Source organism: Mustela nivalis, assembly GCF_964662115.1.
Source record: "Mustela nivalis genome assembly, chromosome: 6".
In the NCBI taxonomy this organism is placed as follows: domain Eukaryota; kingdom Metazoa; phylum Chordata; class Mammalia; order Carnivora; family Mustelidae; genus Mustela; species Mustela nivalis.
This window is the reverse complement of record NC_139025.1, coordinates 118,279,003-118,299,847: the sequence shown is the minus strand read 5'-3', so window position 1 is coordinate 118,299,847 and position 20,845 is coordinate 118,279,003. Positions and strand designations below refer to the sequence as shown.

Below are 20,845 nucleotides of genomic sequence, written 5' to 3'. Positions count from 1 at the left end.
AATGGGTGTAACTGGCCTGGGGCCATAAATGTTAATTGCCGGATATAGAGGATGACTCCTATTTGAGGATAGAGCTGTCATTACATTTGATCATTGATTCATGTTTAATTTGAGGAATCCTATTCGGTAAGAAACAGTTACATTGAATTTCTTGGAATTACTTCTTGTAGGTTATTAAGATTTTATGACCACTTACAGACTTATGGATACTCCTTGGAAATCAAAATAGTTTCTAGGTATTATAACAGTCCCACCCACCTGCCTATTTTCTGTCACCATCTAGGACTCCATTATAACCCTGGGATTTTCACATCTCCTCTCCTCAAAAGATGAATGAAAGATTAAACAACCAACAAAATCCCTCTAATTGTGTGATCATTCAGTCTAAGTTGTTCCTTCAGTCACTGCCCTAGAGTCTGTTCCTTTGTCTTGTGTTTCCCAACTTTGGAAAAGCTACAAATTCATTGAGTTTGTTGGCTTTCCCACTACAGTTGTTTATTGTGCCAAATCTCCCTCATCCCCATGGGAATTAGCCTATAACAGAAGTGCCCACACCATATGTGTTAAGTATTGCTTTGTTCTTTAAGCTGCTGTTCATCATAACACACATTTTACCCAACTCAAGAAGAAATCTGTAAAGTCCTTCTTTTAATAGTTTCCAAGCTAACTCTCCTATCTATGGTACATACTAAAAGAATGTCAGTACAGCAGAATTCATTCCACAAAAATTTACTGAGCTTCTCTTACTAGCAGGGGCACTAGTGAAATACAGGCGCAATCACACGTTTCCTGACCTCAAGGCTCCCACCTTCTTGTAGTGGGTGTCAACAAACAGTCACAGTAGATTGTGCTAAATGCTGGAGCAGAGGAACATATGCACAGTGCTGGAACAATGATGAAACAGAGAGACCTAAGAGATCAAAAATTTTGGTTGCCAGGGAGTTAGGAAAGGCCTCCTTTAGGGAATGCTTGTGTTGGGTCTGGAAGATTGAATAAGAATTTTCCAGGGGGAAAGAAAGAAAAATAAAAAATTTTGAGCCCTTTCTATGGTTCAGATATATAGATTATTTAATATTCTCCACACATAAAGCTTATCAGATGGTTTTTTTATTATTCCAGTTTTTACAGAGTCAAAAAAAAAAAAAAAAGACGAAGCCACGTGTTCAAGGTTACATAGTGAGTGAGCTATGGAGACTGAAGATTCAAACTCTGTACATCTGATTCCAAGATGGCCTGTGTTCTTTCCATGGCACCATACTGCTTTCCAGCAGGGCAGAAGGGCATATGATTAGTAATTTTCAGTGTTGTCTGATGCCATCTATAGAAAGTTCAAGGACAAGCAAAACTTACCTAGGAGGAGAAAGGTCAGAATACTGACTATGTGTGGCGGAGATGTGGCGGAGAGCAGGAGGGGGATTTGGGGGGTGTTGGGCAGGTTTCACAGGTGTATCTAAAAATTCATTAAGCTGGGGCGCCGGGGTGGCTCAGTTGGTTAAGCGGCTGCCTTCGGCTTGGGTCATGATTTCAGGGTCTTGGGATTGAGCCCCGCATCAGGCTCTCAGCAGAGAGCCTGCTTCTCTCTCTCCCCATCTCCCTGCCACTCTGCTTACTTGTGCTCTCTCTCTAGCTGTCAAATAAACAAATAAAATATTTTTAAAAAATTCATTAAGCTGTACACATAAGATTTGTGCACTTCGTTGTCTATTAATTATACCTCAAAATGTAAGTAATAACAAATTTGTTCTGTGCTTTTATAGGGCAAGAAAGCTGATCTCTGCATTTTCACAATGCCTTTTTTTTTTTTTATTAATAGTCTGCTTATTTTAGATACTTATTTTTCCCCTGAGTAAAATGGATTAATTACAGGTAATGACAGACAGGGCATTAGTCTTGCCTCTCTTGAGCATGGGTCTTTATTATAATCAGCTTCCTAACAATCCTGACTGTCAAGATCATAAAGCTGTGGATTTTAAGAGATGAAGAGTTGCTTGGTGCCTGGGTGGCTCAGTTGGTTAAGCAACTGCCTTCAGCTCAAGTCATGAGGCCAGGGTCCTGGGATTGAGCCCTGCGTCGGGCTCCGTGCTCAATGGGGAGTCTGCTTCTCTCTGTCCCGCTCCCCTCGATTATGTGCTCTCTCTCTGTTTCTGTCAGGTAAACAAGTAAAATCTTTTTTAAAAAAGAGAGAGAGAGATGAAGAATTGCTTAGAGGCTTCTATGGGGGCTGCCACAATGGATCTTTTTTGAGACTCTGATGAAAGCAAACTATAGACCTCCTGTCCGGAAATGTACACATGTACAACATTTTGCATGAGATTCAGAGATTATCACACCATTTAGGACCCATTTAGCAATCCAAGGATCTCAAATTCAGACCTTCTGAGCTAACTCAATTTTTTTCTTATGGAGTAACAAAATAGGCCCAAGGAAGGAAAGCAGCCTTTATAGGGACTGAGGGAAGACAGAACCCATGGCTTCTGGTGCTCAGATATTTATGCTGTTTACCTCACTGCTTCTTCAGATATCATTAGAGTTCCTTTGCCTCCAGGGCACCTAGATGGCTCAGTGAGTTAAGCCTCTGCCTTCCTTCAGGTCATGATCTCAGGGTCCTGGGATTGAGCCCTGCATCAGGCTCTCTGCTCAGCTGGGAGCCTGCATGCTCCCCTTTCTCTTTGCCTGCCTCCCTGCCTACTTGTGATCTCTGTCAAATAAATAAATAAAATCTTTTAAAAAAAATAAATAAAATCTTTAAAAAAAAAAAAAAGATTTCCTTTGCCCCCAATCTTCCATGTGTGGAGCCTTTGAGATGGGAAGAACTTCCATAATACCTGGTATCCTACCCTTACCCTTTGAACTAGAATCACATCAGAAGTTAGTCAAGGTTTACCTTGTACTTACTGGAGAACAGTAGGTACAGAGCTGAGTTGGGGACATTTATCTCTTTTTTCACAGACTGCCTCAAAACCAGAACTGAAGTTAAAATGGCCCGGTGATAAAAGTTTTTTCCTTTCTTTTCTTTTTTTGTTTTAGAGAAATCAACTCTAAGGCATAGTCTATATTTAGACTCTGAAACTTAAGACTTTATTCTTCATTGCTCTTTATAACAGTTAAAAGATCCCATTTGAAATTACTCTGCTCTGTAAATCTTTCAATGGTCTCTGACCAAAAACAATAAATTTCCACCCTGACCCAGGAAATTTGTCTGATCTGTGCCCACTCAGTTTTTCAGTTTGGAACAGGATTCTTACTCCCAATCCAAATAGAAACTGTGAGAAGAGAAAAAAGACCGAGAAAGCCTTTTCTTCTGTGTGAAAGGCTTGATCCTAAGTGGAGCAATCAATGAAAGAAAAGGGCTCAAGCTGCAGCCTACAAATTTCTTCGGGTTTAGTGTGCTCAGTATGAGGTACAGAAATGACATAGACCTGCAGATAAAACATGGCATAGAGCCCACCAGTATACGGTTTCTACCCATAAAGGTTTTCCTAGGTACTTGGTAAGCCATTCCTTCTGTACAATCGTCTGCTTTTCTACCTGCATGGATGGACGCTCACATTTATTGAACACTTAATCATATGTCCTAGCTACTGTTCTGAAAGCATATTATTTAATGTAATCTTTACAACTCTTTAAGCTCATCTTATTACTATGCCCATTTTATAAATAAGCAAACAGGTTTTTCAAGGGCCAAGTAACTTGACCAAGGTCAATGAACTTGTAAGTCACGATATTGAGCATCAGATAAAAATACCTGGCTTCAGTAGCTGGGTTTGTTCGTTCTGCTCTGGTGAAATAAATAAGTAGGCATACACTGAAGACTGGGGAATTCATACTGTAGGTTGGTTCCTCAAGGCAAACATTTTTCTGGGTACCGTATTTTTTGTCTACTCAAATCTGCAGCCTTTCTCACTGATGGAAGCCGGATGGACACATGGACCGGACAGGGTCAGTAACAAGGCTGACGGGAAGAGACAGGGCGGGAATAAGGTGGGGGCGTGTTTTCTCTGGGGCCGAGGTAGGCGCCCGCGGGGGTCTCCCCTCCCGGCAGCCACCGCTGGCGCCGCGAAGCTGCTGTGCCCGCTGCAGACCGCCACATCGGCGCGGCCCGCCCCCAGCGCGGTGAGGCCCAATCAGTGGCGCGGCCTAGTGCCCCGCCCCCTCCGCCCGGGCCATATAGGCCTCGGCCTCCCCAGCCCCTGCCCCGCAGTTGTCGCTCGGGCTTCAAGAGGCGAGACCGTGAGGAACGGCGGCCACCGCCCCCTGCGCGTCGCGTTCTCTCCTCCCCACGTACGCCGCGCCGCCGGTCCGCAGCCGCCCGCGGAGCGCAGCCGCGGGCCTGAGCCCCCGCCGGTCTCCTTCCTCGCCTCTCTGTGTCCGCGGCGGGCCGGAGCGATGCGGCTGGGCCCGAGGCCCGCGGCGCTGGGGCTGCTGCTGCTGTGCGCCGCGGCAGCCAGCGCCGGAGACGCCGAGGAGCTGCACTACCCGCAGGGCGAGCACCGCAGCGACTACGACCGTGAGGCGCTGCTGGGCGGCCAGGTAAGGTGGCCAGGCCGGGGGCTGGGAGGGCCGGGCCTCGCACCGCGGCTGCCGCGGGCTTTGTCCCGGGACAAAGAGGGGCGGCCAGGCCAGGCCTGGCCCGGGCGGCCTGACAATGGGGTCCGGGCGGGGCGTCGCTCACTGTCTGGGGGACCCCGAGGCCTCTACCTCTGAGGAAATAGCGCGGCCCGGGAGCCGGATCTCTTCCACCCTCCGTACACGGGCTTGATCGCTGAGGGTGTGTAGGAGGCTGGGGCCTTGGAGAGCAGGTGTGGGTCACCCCCAAATCCCTGGTCAGAGAAGGCTTCTGGTAGCCTTTTTTTTTTTTCTCCACCATCTTGCCCCAGTGATAGTAATGCTTTACCCCTCTGTGTATCGCTTACCCCCCAAAGGAAGAAGTCGATGAATATGTTAAACTCTCCCCCGAAGAGCAACACAAAAGACTGAAGTCAATCATAAAGAAAATTGACTTGGACTCAGATGGCTTTCTCACGGAAAGTAAGGACGTCCTACACAGTTAACAATGGAGAAGACCCTTTGTAGGAGATAAAAGCACAAACATTTAAGCAGGGCTGTTTGTTTCGTGTAGATTGCTCCTGTTGCAACAAATGTGAGGTGTACGGTGAGAAGGGGAAAGAAGGACATGTTGAGTAGGTTTTATATCTGGAAATCTTTCGATATAGGTCCCAAGTATAAATCAGGACTTTCTCCAGTAATACATAAACATCGTTGACTTAATCGATATATGTGCAAGTCGTACGCTGACCAAACACCGTATTCCTTATAGGACTTTTACCAATGTCAAGAATATGCCAGAAACCGTCTTATGGCATTTTTTACATGATTTATTGCTGTTTTGATATATGTTTCATTAGGAGTTTTAGAATTTCCATCTTTTTTATAAGTAGAAAAAGACCTGTTGCATATGAATTTATGATAATCACAAATTATTACAGCTGGCAGGGGTCTTAGAATTATCTTATCCACCTCTCTTTGTAGAGCTGAAGATACTGAAGCCCAGAGGGGTAAGTGCCTTTCTAAAATGAGTGGCAAAGCCAGGACTAGAATCCAGATTTCTTGCTCTTAATTCAGTTTTTAATATCCTTCACTTAAAAAAAAAAAAAAAAAAAAAAAAAAAACTGAGGGGCACCTGGCTGGCTCAGTTGGTGGAGCATGCAATTCTTGATCTCTGGGTCATGAGTACAGGCCCCAGGTTGGGTGTAGAGCTTACTTTAAAAAAAGAAAAAAATCTGAGTGCTCTTAGGTTCTCCAGTCAGAAATGAAATGCACAGAATATTAAAAGAATATTCAATTGCTTTGCAACTGTCTTTCCTCATTGCTTAATTCAAGTGGTGAACTCTATCAACTTTCCAAGTTGATTTTCCAAAAAAATTCAGGAGATATTTTGCTATAACTCTTATTTAAATGTTGCTCACCATCCAAGAATTGAAGTTGCTGAAGAGAGACTTGCAAACTAATTGGTAAATTTAAGATGTGTTGTCAGTAAATTTGGTGCCCTTGGGAATATTAAGGTTTTGATTTCTCTAAATAACAACAAGAGCTTTAGACTCTAGTTGTCCACTAAGAATAGATCTATCTTTGGTTATACTAGCAAGCACACAGAAAAAATTGATTTGGAAGACTGTGGTTCCGTTCTGTAAAGGCCTGTATATATTCAAATATTTAATAGTAAACTTTAAAATTTTTTAAAGTTAAATTTTAAAAGTTAAAAATTTTTAAAGTTAAATTTTAAAAGTTAAAAATTTTTAAAGTTAGGGCACCTGGGTGGCTCAGTGGGTTGGGCCGCTGCCTTCGGCTCTGGTCGTGGTTTCGGGGTCCTGGGATCGAGTCCTATGTCAGGCTCTCTGCTCAGCGGGGAGCCTGCTTCCTCCTCTCTCTCTCTCTGCCTGCCTCTCTGCCTGCTTGTGATCTCTCTCTGTCAAATAAATAAATGAAATCTTTAAAAAAAAAATTTTTTTTTTTGAAGTTAAAAATTTTTTTAACTTTAGTTTAGAGTTAAACTCTAAACCTTAAAAATTTAAAGTTAAATTTTTAAAGTTAAAAATTTTTAAAGTTAAAAGTTCAAATCTTCATTTTACATATAAGGAAACAAAAACTTGAGAGGGCTAACTTGTCCCTTATAACAGAGCTGAAGAATGAACCCATGTTTCTGGCCCCTTTTGCGTTCGGTATTCTATTATGTGATGATGATCTCTTTAAAAAAAAAAAAAAAAGAAAAAAACAGAAGAAACCCTCATTGTACTTGAAGGACCCTTTAGAGAAGTTTGCTAATTTGTATTTTAAAGTCCAGCATAGTATCTGGTTGCTATAGTAATTATAATTCTGCCTTAATTTAGAGTTTCCGGAGAGACAATGTCTTTACTTTTCTATTCACCTGACCTCCCCTAGACCAATAAAGGGGTAGCACTCTTTAAACCAAATGGTGTATTACCTTTAAATCAAATGCTATACTCTTGCCATCCTTGCAAATATTCATCTTCTCCCTACCACCTTTTTTCTATAATACAGTGTAGTAAATATCTCTGAATAGATTTTTTTTTAAGTTGACCTGAATGCGGACATTAGAGGTTTAGAAACTTTCCCCCATGTCTTCAGGTACCAAGACAGAGAGCCAATTGCAATATTGGCTCATAATTGCTACCCATAACTTTTGTTAAAATTTCCTCCAGAAGTTTTAAGATGGTCAAAGGTCATATACTGTAACAATGTTTCTCAAACTTCAGTCACTTGAATACATTTTCACAATTTAGGCCCTAGCTATTTACCATCTATTATTTCCTTAATATGGTTTTGATTCAACTCAACATAAAATTTATTTTAAAGAGAAACTTTATATTACTTTCATAAGTGGAAAACACTTTTTTCTATTACATATTAGAATAAATAGGCCATTATTAACATATTTGTACTTCCTGAGAGATCTGTGATAGCTAGCAAACATTATCTGCAATTTTGTGAATGATAACTTTTAAAAGTCAAGTACTGTTTTGGCCAGTTGGCAATTCATTTAGCAAATAAGTGACGGAGCCAGATACTTTTTAGGTCTTTAGAGTACCTCAATGAACAAAACCTACCTGAACTCTGTATTCAAGGAGCTTGCATTCTATTTGGATCATATATTGTTATATTCTTGGGCTCCAAACCACTCTCACGCCTTCTATTCCTATTTCTATGGATACAACTCTCAGTATTTGAAAACACTCAAGGTTGTTTTTTTTTTCCTTTTAGAGAAAGTTTAGAAACCTTCGCTTCTGTAAATATCAAAATTACTTGTCAACATTCATTTGTGTCTGGGAAATTCTCACAGGCGAACTCAGTTCGTGGATTCAGATGTCTTTTAAACATTATGCTATGCAAGAAGCAAAACAACAGTTTGTTGAATATGACAAAAACAGTGATAATAGTGTGTCGTGGGATGAATACAACATTCAGATGTATGACCGTGTGATCGACTTTGATGAGAATGCTGCTTTGGATGATGCCGAAGAGGAGTCTTTTAGGCAGGTGAGTAGCTGTGCAAAAGCTGTTCCTTTTGATCATATCAGTTTACTTTTCCTTCCTGCATGAGTGAGCACAAGACGGTCTGAGGTCATAGACTGGGATTGCCTTGCTCTCTGGGCAATCACTTGTTCCACTTCAGTGGTCATTTTGATGATTTCCTTTCTAGCCGGATTTTGGCCTCTTATTCTGCACTACCTAAATTATCCTTGCATCTGTTTTTCTCAGTGGCGTCATTTGTCCTCATTTCAAGTTGCTTTTTGGTGTATTTTGAATATGTATCTTGCTATTTTAATTTTTGTTATTATTGAATAGTTTTATATCATAGTTACGAAGACTGTAGAGACCCATTTGCATCTTTTAAACAGATAGTTTTATATAAAATAATGATTACAAATTTTTAATTTTAATAAAATGCACATAAAATTTAACCATTTTTAAGTGTGCTGTTCAGTAGTGTTAAGTACATTCACATTGTTATACAACCAATCTCCAGAACTCTTTTCACCTTGCAGAACTGAAATTCTAAACCCTTTAAGCAACAATTTCCCATTCCTTCTCCCCTAAGCCTCTCTGGCAACCACCATTCTACTTTCTGTCTCTGAATTTGACTTCTTGGTACCTCGTATAAGTGGAATCTTACATTTTTTGTCTTTTTGTGAGTAGCTTACTTAAGATACTGTTCTCATAATGTTGTAGTGTGTGTGAGAATTTCCTTTTTAAGATTGAGTAATATTCTATTGTGCATATATACCACATTTTGTTTATCCACCTATTGATGGATACTTGGGTTGCTTCAACTTTTTGGCTATTACGAATAATGCTGCTATGAACATGGGTGTACAAATACCTCTTTGAGACCTTGCTTTTAATTATTTTGGGTATACATCTCAAAATGGAACATCTGGATCATATAGTAATTCTATCTTTAATTCTTTAAGGAACTGTCATATGGTCTTCCACAGAAGCTGCACTATTTAATAATAACTCATTTTTGAAGATATAGTATCACTATAGGTTTTGTTGATTCTCCTGGTTTAATTTGCCAAAATTAAAAGATGTCTTGTTCTAATGCTTCTTAAACAGAGGTGAGGAAGCCCATTTTTATTTAGGAATTAATAAGAACTTTTAGTGATATGTAGGAACTTTTCAAGACAAAGGACTATAAGCTAAAGAAATTGCTATTTCCATACTTCTATATTTCAAGGGTAATTATAAAGACTTTCTAAATTTAAATTCAGATTTTATTTTATTAGAGCATGAGAGAGTATGCAGGGACAGGGACAAGCAGACTCCCCCCTGAGAGCAGAGCCTGACTCAGGGCTCGACTCCAGGACCCTGAGATCATGACCTGAGCTGAAATCAAGATTAGATGCTTAACTGACTGAGCTACCCAGGCACCCCATTATAATAAGGACTTTCTGAAAAGATACATTTTTATATGTGGAAAAAACCAAAACCAAACACCTTGTTGCAAACTGTTATTCCCCAAATATTAGTCAAGCTTGGAAAACATTGAGCTTCTTCCATTCCTTAACTTACCCATTGTAGTACCTACCCTTTAGTTTTTGTTGTGGCCATATTTATCATTATACAGGCTGTTTATTTTAGAATCATGTTGGCCACTTGAACTCTATAGCCATCACTAACACAAAGCGTATTGCTTTTTCTGCTAATGATCATTCATCTGCCACCATTGTAGAGCTTAAGGGCTTCAGCCTTGGAGCCAGTCTGCACAGCTTCACATCCAGCTGTATAACTTAAGAGTTGTGTAGCTGTGGGTAAGTTATTAAACTTCCTTATGTCTCAGTTTCCTCATATCAAAAAATGAGGATAACAATAGTATAGAGGAATAGTAATATATTTATTATACTATACTATGAAATATCCTGTTCTAGCAGTTGGGCTGGTAAACAGGTGTGTGTTGATTGAAGAGCATATTGTTGAAGAAAGCATGTGCGATCCACCTAAGTTTACATTTAATATTTAATATATGATTAGCTTTTTAAAATTTTTGTAGCAGGGGACGCCTGGGTGGCTCATTGGGTTAAGCCGCTGCCTTCGGTTCAGGTCATGATCTCAGGGTCCTGGGATGGAGCCCCGCGTCGGGCTCTCTGCTCAGCAGGGAGCCTGCTTCTCTCTCTCTCTCTCTCTGCCTGCCTCTCCATCTGCTTGTGATCCTCTCTGTCAAATAAATAAATAAAATCATTAAATAAATAAATAAATAAATGAAATTTTTGTAGCATTTGTTAACTGTATCAGCTTTAGGTTAGTTAAGATTCCTTTTCACAGGGCGCCTGGGTGGCTCAGTGGGTTAAGCCGCTGCTTTCGGCTCAGGTCATGATCTCAGGGCCCTAGGATCGAGTCCCACATCGGGCTCTCTGCTCAGCAGGGAGCCTGCTTCCCTTCCTCTCTCTCTGCCTGCCTCTCTGCCTACTTGTGATCTATCTCTCTCTCTCTCTGTGTCAAATAAATAAATAAATAAATAAATAAATCTTTTAAAAAAATAAAAGATTCCTTTTCACTTTCTTTCCTCCTTATTTGGGTTTTCATCTTACAGCAGACTGAAGAGAGTAGAAATCAGTCTTTGTACTACTTGGTGCTAAAAAAGAAACAAATGATAATGAGATTTGGAATTTGTCTGTCTAGAGATATCCTGTAGGAATTAATCTTAAAAGCACTATTCAAGTTCTGAGACTTTTCTAAAACCAAACCATGGTATGGTATTATAACTTAACTGCTAGGTAACAAGAGAGACATTAAATACAGTATTTTAAAATCTTTCTAGAATCAAATTATAATTGTGTCCTTTTTTTCTTTTGGCACTCCAAAAATTTAATGACTATCCCATCAAAACATGAGAAATGTGTGTGTGTGGTTTCTTGAGTTTCCTTATTCTTGGAAGGTTGTGATTAGTAACAGATGGTGGTGTTGAGAAGAAAATCTTCACTTTGAAGAGATATAGGACTCATTAATATAAACCACTTATGAACAGTTTTTGTTTAAAAAAAAAAAAAAATCTGGTTCTAATACTGTGTTCACCAGCCAGGTACTCAGTACATGTTGATTATAAGACTGTACGTTTTAAGAATGAATTAGTTAGATCTTAATAGTGCTAGGGAATTGATGAATCCCTAAAATGAACACTTCTGCCTGGTAGTCCTATTGGTAATTCCCTGACAACCCATCTCTACATGCTTAAGATTCTCTCTCTCCCTCTCCTTCTGCTCCCCCCTTCTCATACTCTCAAATAAATAAATAAAATAATAAATATTAAAACAAACAAACAACAATTTGATGCTTGAATTTTCTTATTTTTAAGCTTCTATGTAGAGAGTAGAGATCCTCTTGTGCAATGAAGTTCCTGAAAAAGCATTTCTTTATGTAATGATGAACAATTATAGTCAGCACTTTTAAGCAGGATAATTAAAGTTTGGGGACCTACCTGGCAAAAGTTCAGTTGTTCTAACTCCCAAAGCCAGATGCTGAATGTGCATGTACAAGCAATATTTATTTATGTAAGGTACAACCTAGCATGTGACTAATCAGAATTTTTAAGACCTATACTTTGTTGTGGCATCATCTGTTTCCTCATGTAAAACCATTAGTCTACCAAAAGATGGCAGTTTTGTGCTTCTCAAGTTTCTATTGATATATAAAAATAAATGATTATTGTCGTTTCCTCCTTTTTACTACTGTATGTAGCGCTTTCTACTCTCCACTAGAACACAGAATTTTTACACAGAAGGAAAAAAAGTGTGCTGAGGTTTTGTGGAACTGACAGCCTTTTTTGTTGTTATCTTTGCCATTTTGGAAAAACAGTCTTTCTGTGTATTGGCTTCTTTAATTTGAATTGCTCTTTAATTGTTTTCTTTATTTTTTTTTTATTTTTAAAGATTTTATTTATTTATTTGACAGACAGAGATCACAAGTAGACAGAGAGGCAGGCAGAGAGAGAGAGGAGGAAGCAGGCTCCCTGCTGAGCAGAGACCCCAATGCTGGGCTCGATCCCAGGACCCTGAGATCATGACCTGAGCTGAAGGCAGCAGCTTAACCCACTGAGCCACCCAGGCGCCCCTAATTGTTTTCTTTAAATGACCACGAATAAAACTGCTTCTTAAAATCTCATTATTTAATTTTATTTTAAAAATTTGAGAAATGTGAACCAGAAAACTACTTTCCTTTATTTTTTTAAAGATCAATCTGGGCTTGCTGAAAGAGATCCTTTCTTTCCATAGGCAAATTTGGCCAAATTCAGCTCCTGCTGCTGAAACATGGACCTTTTTGCTCCAAACTGAAGGGTTCTTTCATAAGGAAATCTAAGCACTTAGTATTTTGAATAGTGGTTTATTCAAAAAGAATTTGATTGACTCAACAAAGTATCTCAAATTCTTGTTTGTAGGCTTCTCCCCTTGTTAAGCCCCTGAACATCAAGTATAAATTATTTGGTCTAGTTATTTGAAATTAAGAAACGTTAAGTTAAAAGCAGCTATTTAGAAACAAGTTTGTTGTTTTTCTGTCATGATTTGGTAAGTATAACTGGTTAATGGAAACTAGATGGTCTAAAAGATGAATTCTTTGGGGGAAGACGTGAGCCTCTCCGCCGTAAATCGGTCATTGTAAAAGTAGTGTTCAGTAAATGACTGCCACCCAACCTCTATTCTAGAAAACTGAAAAGAGTATTTCTTTTCAACAGTAAGACACATAAATTAAAAGCTCCTAAAATATTTGAAACTGTGTGGTTTTTTAAATGTGCTATTTAGTACATACAGTTTATAGAAAGGAGAGTTTTTTTTTTCCCCCAGAAATGCTCAAAATGGAATTTATTCAGGATTAGCAATATAGCATTATTGGCTTCCAAGGCTCTTGATTACAGAATTACCTTTGAGAAATGCATTAAAAGCAGCCTTGTCCCTAATAGCTACTACTTGATTTACTACTTAAGCATACTTTACAAAAAGAGAAAAAGGGAGATGGGTGTGAGAAAATAGAAAAGTGTGTTTACTTAATCTCAAAATAGGTCTTCAGTTTTTGATGTTTATGCCTGAACATAAATAATTATTAGCACTATAAAGTGACTACCAAGAATAGACTTCCAAATATAACATACATATATCAAAAGTATTCTCATAGAAGGACTGTTTTTCTGAAACCTACTAACATTTTTGCAAAGTCATTACAAGGACCAGAAACAATTTGAAAATGGCATATCAAGAATTAACACATTGTCTGAATTTACTGTTTTTTGGGCATTCAAAACAGCTGAGATTGTTATAGAAGAGAGTGTACAATACTGTAGAAGAACAGGGAGAATCATAGTCCAACTTATTTTGCTGTATTTCTGACATACCTCTCAATAAATCATTTATTTCCATTTTCTATCATGTAATATGTGACATATTACATTTTTTAAATGATCAGGTTTACTAATTTGATAAGAGCCCTCATCCCAGTTGCTTTATAGAGATTTTTACCCTGATTTTATAGTTGAGGAAACCAGAGAGGTTAAGCAGTTTGCCCTAAGTTAGGCAAAATACCCTTACCACAGCGTTGCTGGAATTCAGATCTGTGTCTCTGACTCTGCAGTCTATGTATATTGCTTCTCATAAATATGTGTGGTTTTTCTAATGTACCTTCAAGGGGATAATGGGAAGATAAGATAATGTATGAGAATGTACTTTAGATTTCACATAGTATGTAATTTTCAAAGTATGTATAATGATGTTTCCATGTGGATGAGACCTTAATCATGTTCAATATTTAATTTTCAAAGCTTCATTTAAAGGACAAGAAGCGATTTGAGAAAGCGAACCAAGATTCAAGTCCTGGTTTGAATCTTGAAGAATTTATTGCTTTTGAGCATCCTGAAGAAGTTGATTATATGACGGTAAGGAAGAAACATTTTGAGAGAATTTGTGGGGTGCCTGGGTGGCTCAGTGGGTTAAAGCCTCTGCCTTCAGCTCAGGTCATGATCTCAGGGTCCTGGGATTGAGCCCCGCATCAGGCTTTCTGCTCAGTGGGGAGCCTGCTCCCCACCCCCCCCACCCCCCCCCCCACCCCCCGTCTTTCTGACTATTTGTGATCTGTCTGTCAAATAAATAAATAAATAAATTTTTTTAAAAAGAGAGAATTCTTGGGTGACCAAAACTTTAAAACCTGCTTTTTTTCCTAAGTCATTAATATGAATTATATGGGGCAACCAGAATTTTAAGAGACCGCAAGATCCAAAGTTCTCCTCACTTCAGATAGGGGTGGGAGAGGGTTACTGGTGGTGGGAAGAGGAGTGCTGATGAGGAGGGAAGGTAAGTCTTCCTGGCTGTTTCCTCCCACACAGCCACATTACCTTTATTGCCTGCCTTTTTGTAGCTTTTAGAATTTTCTCTGTTTTCCAATATCAGTAACATCAGTACTTCCTATTTAGTTTATATCACCTCCAAAAACTTTGGATCTGGGAAGGCTTATCACCTTTGGATCCCCTTTCATGGGGTTTTGGGAGGTGGGGTAGCTCCTACTGACTAATGTGTTTACAGCAAGAGGCCTAGCGAGTCCTCTCTTCCCTTCAATACTTGAAAGAAGTACCAGTTCTTCAGAATTTTTGTTGAACTCTAGTTTTAACTCCAGTTAAAACTCTAGTTTTAACTCCAGTTAAAACTCTAGTTTTAACAAACATTGATTGAGTCCCTACTATAACTTGGCAAGCTTCTTGAGAGGAGAAACTGTCATGTTGGAGAGTAAAGACTAGTATAACAAATAGCTTTGTAGGAAATAGACTAAACATTTATATTAAGGCTTATTGTCTAGCCTCAGCTTCTAGCTGTGTGGCTTGGTTCTTTGGATATTTCAGGGAGGGAAGATGTAGCTTTATGTTAAATGGGTCATGGTTAGAAGCTGCCACTTTGAATAACAAGGCTGTACAGAACATTTTTCTCCATACTTGAGTGGCAAGACAAGACTATTGCCACCACTTGTGCCATTGAGGCTTCTGATTTCTCCCTTGGAACAAAACATACAACTTAAATTTAGAACAATGCTGGGCACAATTTGTTTAACTGCCAAAGTTAAGTTGAGACAAGTTAATTGAACTCTACCTAGCATGGCAGGCAGAGCATGCTGGATATTGATTCTCAGGGGAATTAAGGAATGATTGAAGACTGGGGAGGGGAATGACCAGTGAAAGCATTGAAATAATTTGGGCATAATATGCTGTGGCCCCAGAGTTCGATGTGGCAATGGAATGAAATGGACATGAACAACCTTTTGAAGAAAGCGCAAGCAGGAATGTTGACTGATTAAATAAGTATGAAAAGAGAAAGGAAGAGTCAGAGATGACTCTAAGGTTTTGAGATTGTGTAAAGTGATGAAAATGGCAGTACCTTTGACAGAATGGGGTGTGTCAGCACAACTTGGTTGTGCTGAGTTGGAGTTGATTGCAGTACATAAGAGGTGTGACCATGAAGTGTCTAGTTCAGAGCACCTTCATTAATTCTTATTTACCTTTAATTTGTTCTGCTGTATCACTTTTTCCATTTAAGGATATATTTGATGAAGGGAAAGGCAGGGTGCAAGATCAATGAGGTGATTTTGATTTGGATTAAAAGTTAGAATTTAGAGATAACTTCATTCATGTAGTTTATTTTAATTTATGTAATTTATTTTATGTTATAAATTACATATAAATATAAGTATATACAAATATATAAATTTATTTAATTTATGTAATTATGTCATATAATTTATTTTAACCATGGCAACATTATTGAAATAAGTCTGTTGTTTCCCAACAGGATTACTTGAATGGAGGAATAGTCATTGTAGTCAGTGATTCTTAACTTCTCTTGGATCACAGACTCCTTTAAAAATATGGAGCAATCGGGGTGCCTGAGTAGCTCAGTAGGTTAAGCATCTGACTTCTGATTTCGGCTCAGGTCATTATCTTAGGGTTGTGAGATAGAGGACAGCACCCAGCCTGCTTAAGATTCTCCCTCTCTACCTCCCCCCACACCCCTCCTCGAAGTTTGTTCCGTTCACATGTGTGTGCGCACACTCGTTCTCTCTCTCTCACACACAAAAATAATAAACAAAAATAAGCAATCTATGGACTCTGTCCCAGAAAAATCACATATGCTCATATACACAAAATATGGGATTATAATTTCAGAAGAGTCTCAGATTCTCTAAAAGTAATCTTTGGATCTCTGGTTAAGATTCCCTGATTTCTATATATAAAATCTGTAACATTTGATTTCTTAAAAACTAACAATTTGTATTTAAGTGTTATTTCATACAGATAAAAAGGAAGCCTTTGGGTTTGGCTAGAATTGGAGACTTTTGAGAGTGTATTTTCATTACAGTTGTGATGCAAGAATCCAGGTTTGAAAGGTATTTGGGTGACAACAGGTAGTGAGGAAATGAGAATAGTAAGCGTAACCTGTAAGAGACCTGGCATGGAAGAAAAGAAACCAGGATGGTAATTAAAGAGTGCAGGGGACTTGAATGTGTTTAAAGGCATAGAAGAAGGAGCTAACAGAAGAGAGTAGAGCCTTAGGAGAGGCCACAGTTAGGAGTGAAAGAAAGCACTCAAGAAGTAAGAAAGGGTGGGAAATCAAGTAAGACCCTTGAGGGCTTCACCCTAGAGAAGGGGGAAAGATAACTTTAACTCCTGAGGTTGAAGAGAAGGATGAGAGGAATAGGCATAAAAATAGAGGTAATTCAAGGGGAGAATGCAATGCTGGTAAACAGGCATTTCAGAAGCCTTATACCTTGTTTGGAAAAATGGGTACATCTTTGCCAAGAGAGCTATTTGGAGAGTGTTTTGATAAGACTCAAAGTGGAGTTTCCAAAAAACAGCTTTAGAGTATGTGTTAGGGAAACTGAGGCAGAGACAGACTTCCAAACTGCAGTGAGAGCCCACTGAAATGGGAAAAAATTAATTTTAAGGGTTAGGTGTGTATTTCTCTTTCCCTTTCTTTTAGACTTTATGATTCTGGAATAAAGGAGAACATGATATGGGTCTGCTGTGCAGGGTGGAGACTGGCAAAGTAAGAAAAGGTAGAAGATATAGGAAGGTAATACGGAAAGAACTGAAACAGCTGGCCATTAAACAGGTCATCTTGGGTCCAGTGTAACTGGAAATCGTAAATCTTTGGGTTAGAGAGGATTGGTTGATAAGCCATGATAGAATGAGGAACAGATTTGGGGCAGTTTGGGGTGGATGGGGTAGATTTGGTTGAAGAGGAAGCAAGGAGGTATAGGTTTATGGGGGACTGGCACCTTTGATTTAGATCTGGAGGCAGAACAATAGTTCTGTGCAGAGGGATCTGAGATAAGGGTTCTTTTAGGGATGTTAATGGAGTGGAGGAAAAGTGAAGTTAAGGAAGACCAGGGTAGTAAGAGGTGTCCTTCTGCAGAAGGGAGGGGAACATGCAGAAATTTAAGAGTTTGAGATTAGTGCCCAGGTTGTTTAGGAGGGCACAGTGGAGTTTGTGATAGCAGAAGCTTCAAGATGTTGAATTCAAAGCTACTCAGTACTTCCAGTTTTTTGTTTGTTTGTTTTTTCAGATTTTATTTATTTATTTGACAGACAGAGATCACAAGTAGGCAGAGAGAGAAGAAGAAGCAGGCTTCCCACTGAGCAGAGAGCCCGATGCTGGGCTCAATCCCAGGACCCTGGGATCATGACCTGAGCTGAAGGCAGAGGCTTTAACCCACTGAGCCACCCAGGTGCCCCAGTACTTCCAGTTTTATTCCTGCCTCTAAATTCCACTGTTTAGAAAGATTGCCTTGCAAGAATGGACAACAAAAATGAGTATTGCTAAGGAAGTTCCATAATGAAATAGATGGTGGGGGGAAAATTTTGTGACTTAATTGTTTTATTTTGTTTTTTTATGAACATGCAATAGGAATTTGTCATTCAAGAGGCTTTGGAAGAACATGACAAAAATGGTGATGGGTTTGTTAGTTTGGAAGAATTTCTTGGTGACTACAGGCGGGATCCAAGTAAGTACCCTGGGTGTGTGGAAGGAGGGGGGAAAAGCCTGGAATTAAAGAATAAATGATTTGAGAGACAGTGTTGCTCACTGAGAGCTGTATTTGACAGGAAAATGGAACAAGAAGGGGTATACATGATTTCTGCTTATTCTGCCAAGTTAAATGTAATACAAGCAAAACAGCAGGACTCCCAGCTTATGTGAGAATGCTGTCTCACTCACTCTTAGTTCCATGTCAGGATTCAAAGATTTTTCTTCCTTTTCGAACAAGTATAATGTAATTCTCAATTCAAATGGGTGAGGAAGTAAAGGTTGATATTTTTAAACAAAATCCTGTACCTTTGCATGTAGATCTTAAAAGAAACAAAATACTACAAATACTGGTGTAGAAGGTGTCTCACTGAGTGTTTAAAATTTGAGGATTTTGCATATGCAGCTTTTTCTGTTCACAGCTGTCTTTTCAGAATTGTTGCTTAAAAGCATCACTTACTGTGATTTTCACTTTAAATTTAAACATGGTATTACTTTATAAGCACACGTAGGAAACTTTATATAGTCACACAATGTACATAAAAACATTACCCAGCTCAACTGTGGGGAAAAAATCTAGATACCAGAACAAGTAGCAGCAGTTAACAGACTTACTGGTTTGTGATAATACATATCGATTTAGAAACTCTGAGCTGTTTAGACTTAAGTGTCACTTTTGAAAATTCTGTAGTGTGTACCTATGTCAGGACTTTTTAGATAAGTAGATCTGTTTTGTCAGGCTTCCTTTATAGTGAGGTTTAAGTTCATTTCCTTTATTCTAGGAATGTACTTCTCATTGGCTACATGTTACATTCTTGTGTATGTCTAGTATGTTTTATTTTTGCTATTAAGCAGCAAATGAAGATCCAGAGTGGATACTGGTTGAGAAAGATAGATTCCTGAATGATTATGACAAAGATACTGACGGCAGGCTTGATCCCCAAGAGCTGTTGTCTTGGGTAGTACCCAATAACCAGGGCATTGCTCAAGAGGAGGTGAGTGTTACAAAAAGGACTGTATATCCCCTTTCTCCCCCAAGTTAGGTGCAGCTGGTAGGAAAGAAAGTGCAAAAACTGAGGCCAAAGAAAGAAGGAACAGAGTTGTTTATTTGTTAATTTGGCGTAACCTTGAGATATCCTAAATAGGATTTGAGTGGGGAGGAGGCAGAGCCTAGCAGAAATTAAGAAAGAGGATAATGAGAAAAGCTATAGATAGCCCTGGTTATAAAATGTAGCGTTTTGAGATACGCAGACAGTAATGAGTACTTGGCATACCTGAATGACTGTTGACAAATCAGATCACATTGAAACGTGAACATCTTGCTGAAAATACTTATTATACTTGATTTTTTTTGTTTTAAAGGCTCTTCACCTAATTGATGAAATGGATTTGAATAGTGACCGAAAGCTCTCGGAAGCGGAGATTCTGGAGAACCAGGACTTGTTTCTTACCAGTGAAGCTACAGATTATGGCAGACAGCTTCATGATGAATATTTCTATCATGATGAGCTTTAATCCCTGGGTAGATCGGAATAGAATACTGTCTTCTTTTATAATTTGTTACCAGCTTTACTTTTGTGATAAAATATTGATATTATATTTTACACTCAAGTCTTACCACAGTCAAAATTATCTTAAATGTAGATTGTAATTTTGGCTTTTTAGAAGAAAAATGAAACAAAACCTGGTATTTATTTCAAAATGTATTGAAGAAATAAAACAATATTGTGCCATATGACAACAAAGTCTTTCCTAAATATTCCATCTGTTTAGTACTGTATTGTGGGATATTTGAGTTCTATATCCATACTTGAAAAAATGGAAGATTTTAGAGATGCCTGAATAATATTATTTAAATAGTATGTGACTGAGCTATCAGTTTTTCTTTTCTTTTAAGTAGATTTAACTTGGGAACTGACAAAAAGGACATTGTTTTTAGATTTAGCATTTTGTTTTAAAACCTTTAAAGGAACCTTTAGAAGGACTTATACCTCACATTTTAATGTTGAGAAGTTCTGCTTACTTTTAAAATGGTTTCTATAAAGGGTTTTATTGTATGAAATAGAACTTTATATTTTTGCATATGTATAGATAGTAATTATATTTAATGTGTAACAATAGCATTATGGTGTGTGGAATTTGACATTGTCCAGAACTCTTCATTTTTGACTGATTAAAAATGAAATGTCCTATCTTTCTATATGTTTTGTTTGTTTTCTTTCATCTCCCAGATAAACCTAGAATTTAGAATAGGTTTTGTTGAATTATACATTATCTTACCTTATCCGTTCCTATATTTGTGTAGTGACTGTTCTCCAACCTTGAATTATTCTTGATGCATATTGTTATTTTGGTTTTTTTTTTCCTTTTTGATAAGAGAATCATGTTACAATTGCATGTATACCTGACGTATTTCAGTAGCTGTGTAACAAATGTGGTCTTGCTGTTTGATGCTAGAAATAATCATAAGAATTACACAGGTCAGCACACCTGGGTGGCTTAGTCAGTTGAGCATCTGCCTTTGGCTCAGGTCATGATCGCAGGGTCCTGGGTTCAAGCCCCAGGTCAGGCTTACCACTCCAGCCCCAGGAGTCTGCTTCTCCATCTCCTTCTCTCCCTCCCCACCCCTGCTCATCCTCTCTCAAATAAATAAATAAAATAAAATAAAATAAGAATTTTATTGAAATCAGTAGAGCTGGTTAGTTATCACCAGTAGAGCTCAGTATCCATTATACTAAAAGTAAAATCATACTTGGTAAGTTTGTCTATACCTAAATGGT

At 38.6% G+C, this 20,845-nt stretch overlaps 1 protein-coding gene across 2 annotated transcripts; it reads left to right on the top strand.

Annotated features, from left to right (window-relative positions):
• Positions 1-4,159: 4,159 nt before the first annotated feature.
• On the top strand, positions 4,160-20,265 carry RCN2 (reticulocalbin 2). 2 transcript variants are annotated; one of them, XM_082736327.1, is made up of 7 exons: positions 4,160-4,530; positions 4,923-5,028; positions 7,859-8,055; positions 13,823-13,936; positions 17,949-18,045; positions 18,921-19,060; positions 19,428-20,265. In XM_082736327.1, the coding sequence occupies exons 1-7, from the start codon at positions 4,387-4,389 to the stop codon at positions 19,578-19,580; spliced, it is 951 nt and encodes a 316-aa protein (XP_082592453.1). In that variant the 5' UTR covers positions 4,160-4,386; the 3' UTR covers positions 19,581-20,265. The 2 variants fall into 2 exon arrangements, with proteins under 2 accessions (XP_082592453.1, XP_082592452.1); XM_082736326.1 differs by having other exon boundaries at positions 4,162-4,530; positions 18,918-19,060.
• Positions 20,266-20,845: the final 580 nt, after the last annotated feature.

Bases quoted from the DNA above. Each gene is read 5' to 3' on its own strand.
- RCN2 (XM_082736326.1), top strand. From the start codon at position 4,387: ATGCGGCTGGGCCCGAGGCCCGCGGCGCTGGGGCTGCTGCTGCTGTGC. The intron at 4,531-4,922 runs GTAAGGTGGCCA...TACCCCCCAAAG, and splicing joins AGGCGCTGCTGGGCGGCCAG to GAAGAAGTCGATGAATATGT. The intron at 13,937-17,948 runs GTAAGGAAGAAA...AACATGCAATAG, and splicing joins AAGAAGTTGATTATATGACG to GAATTTGTCATTCAAGAGGC.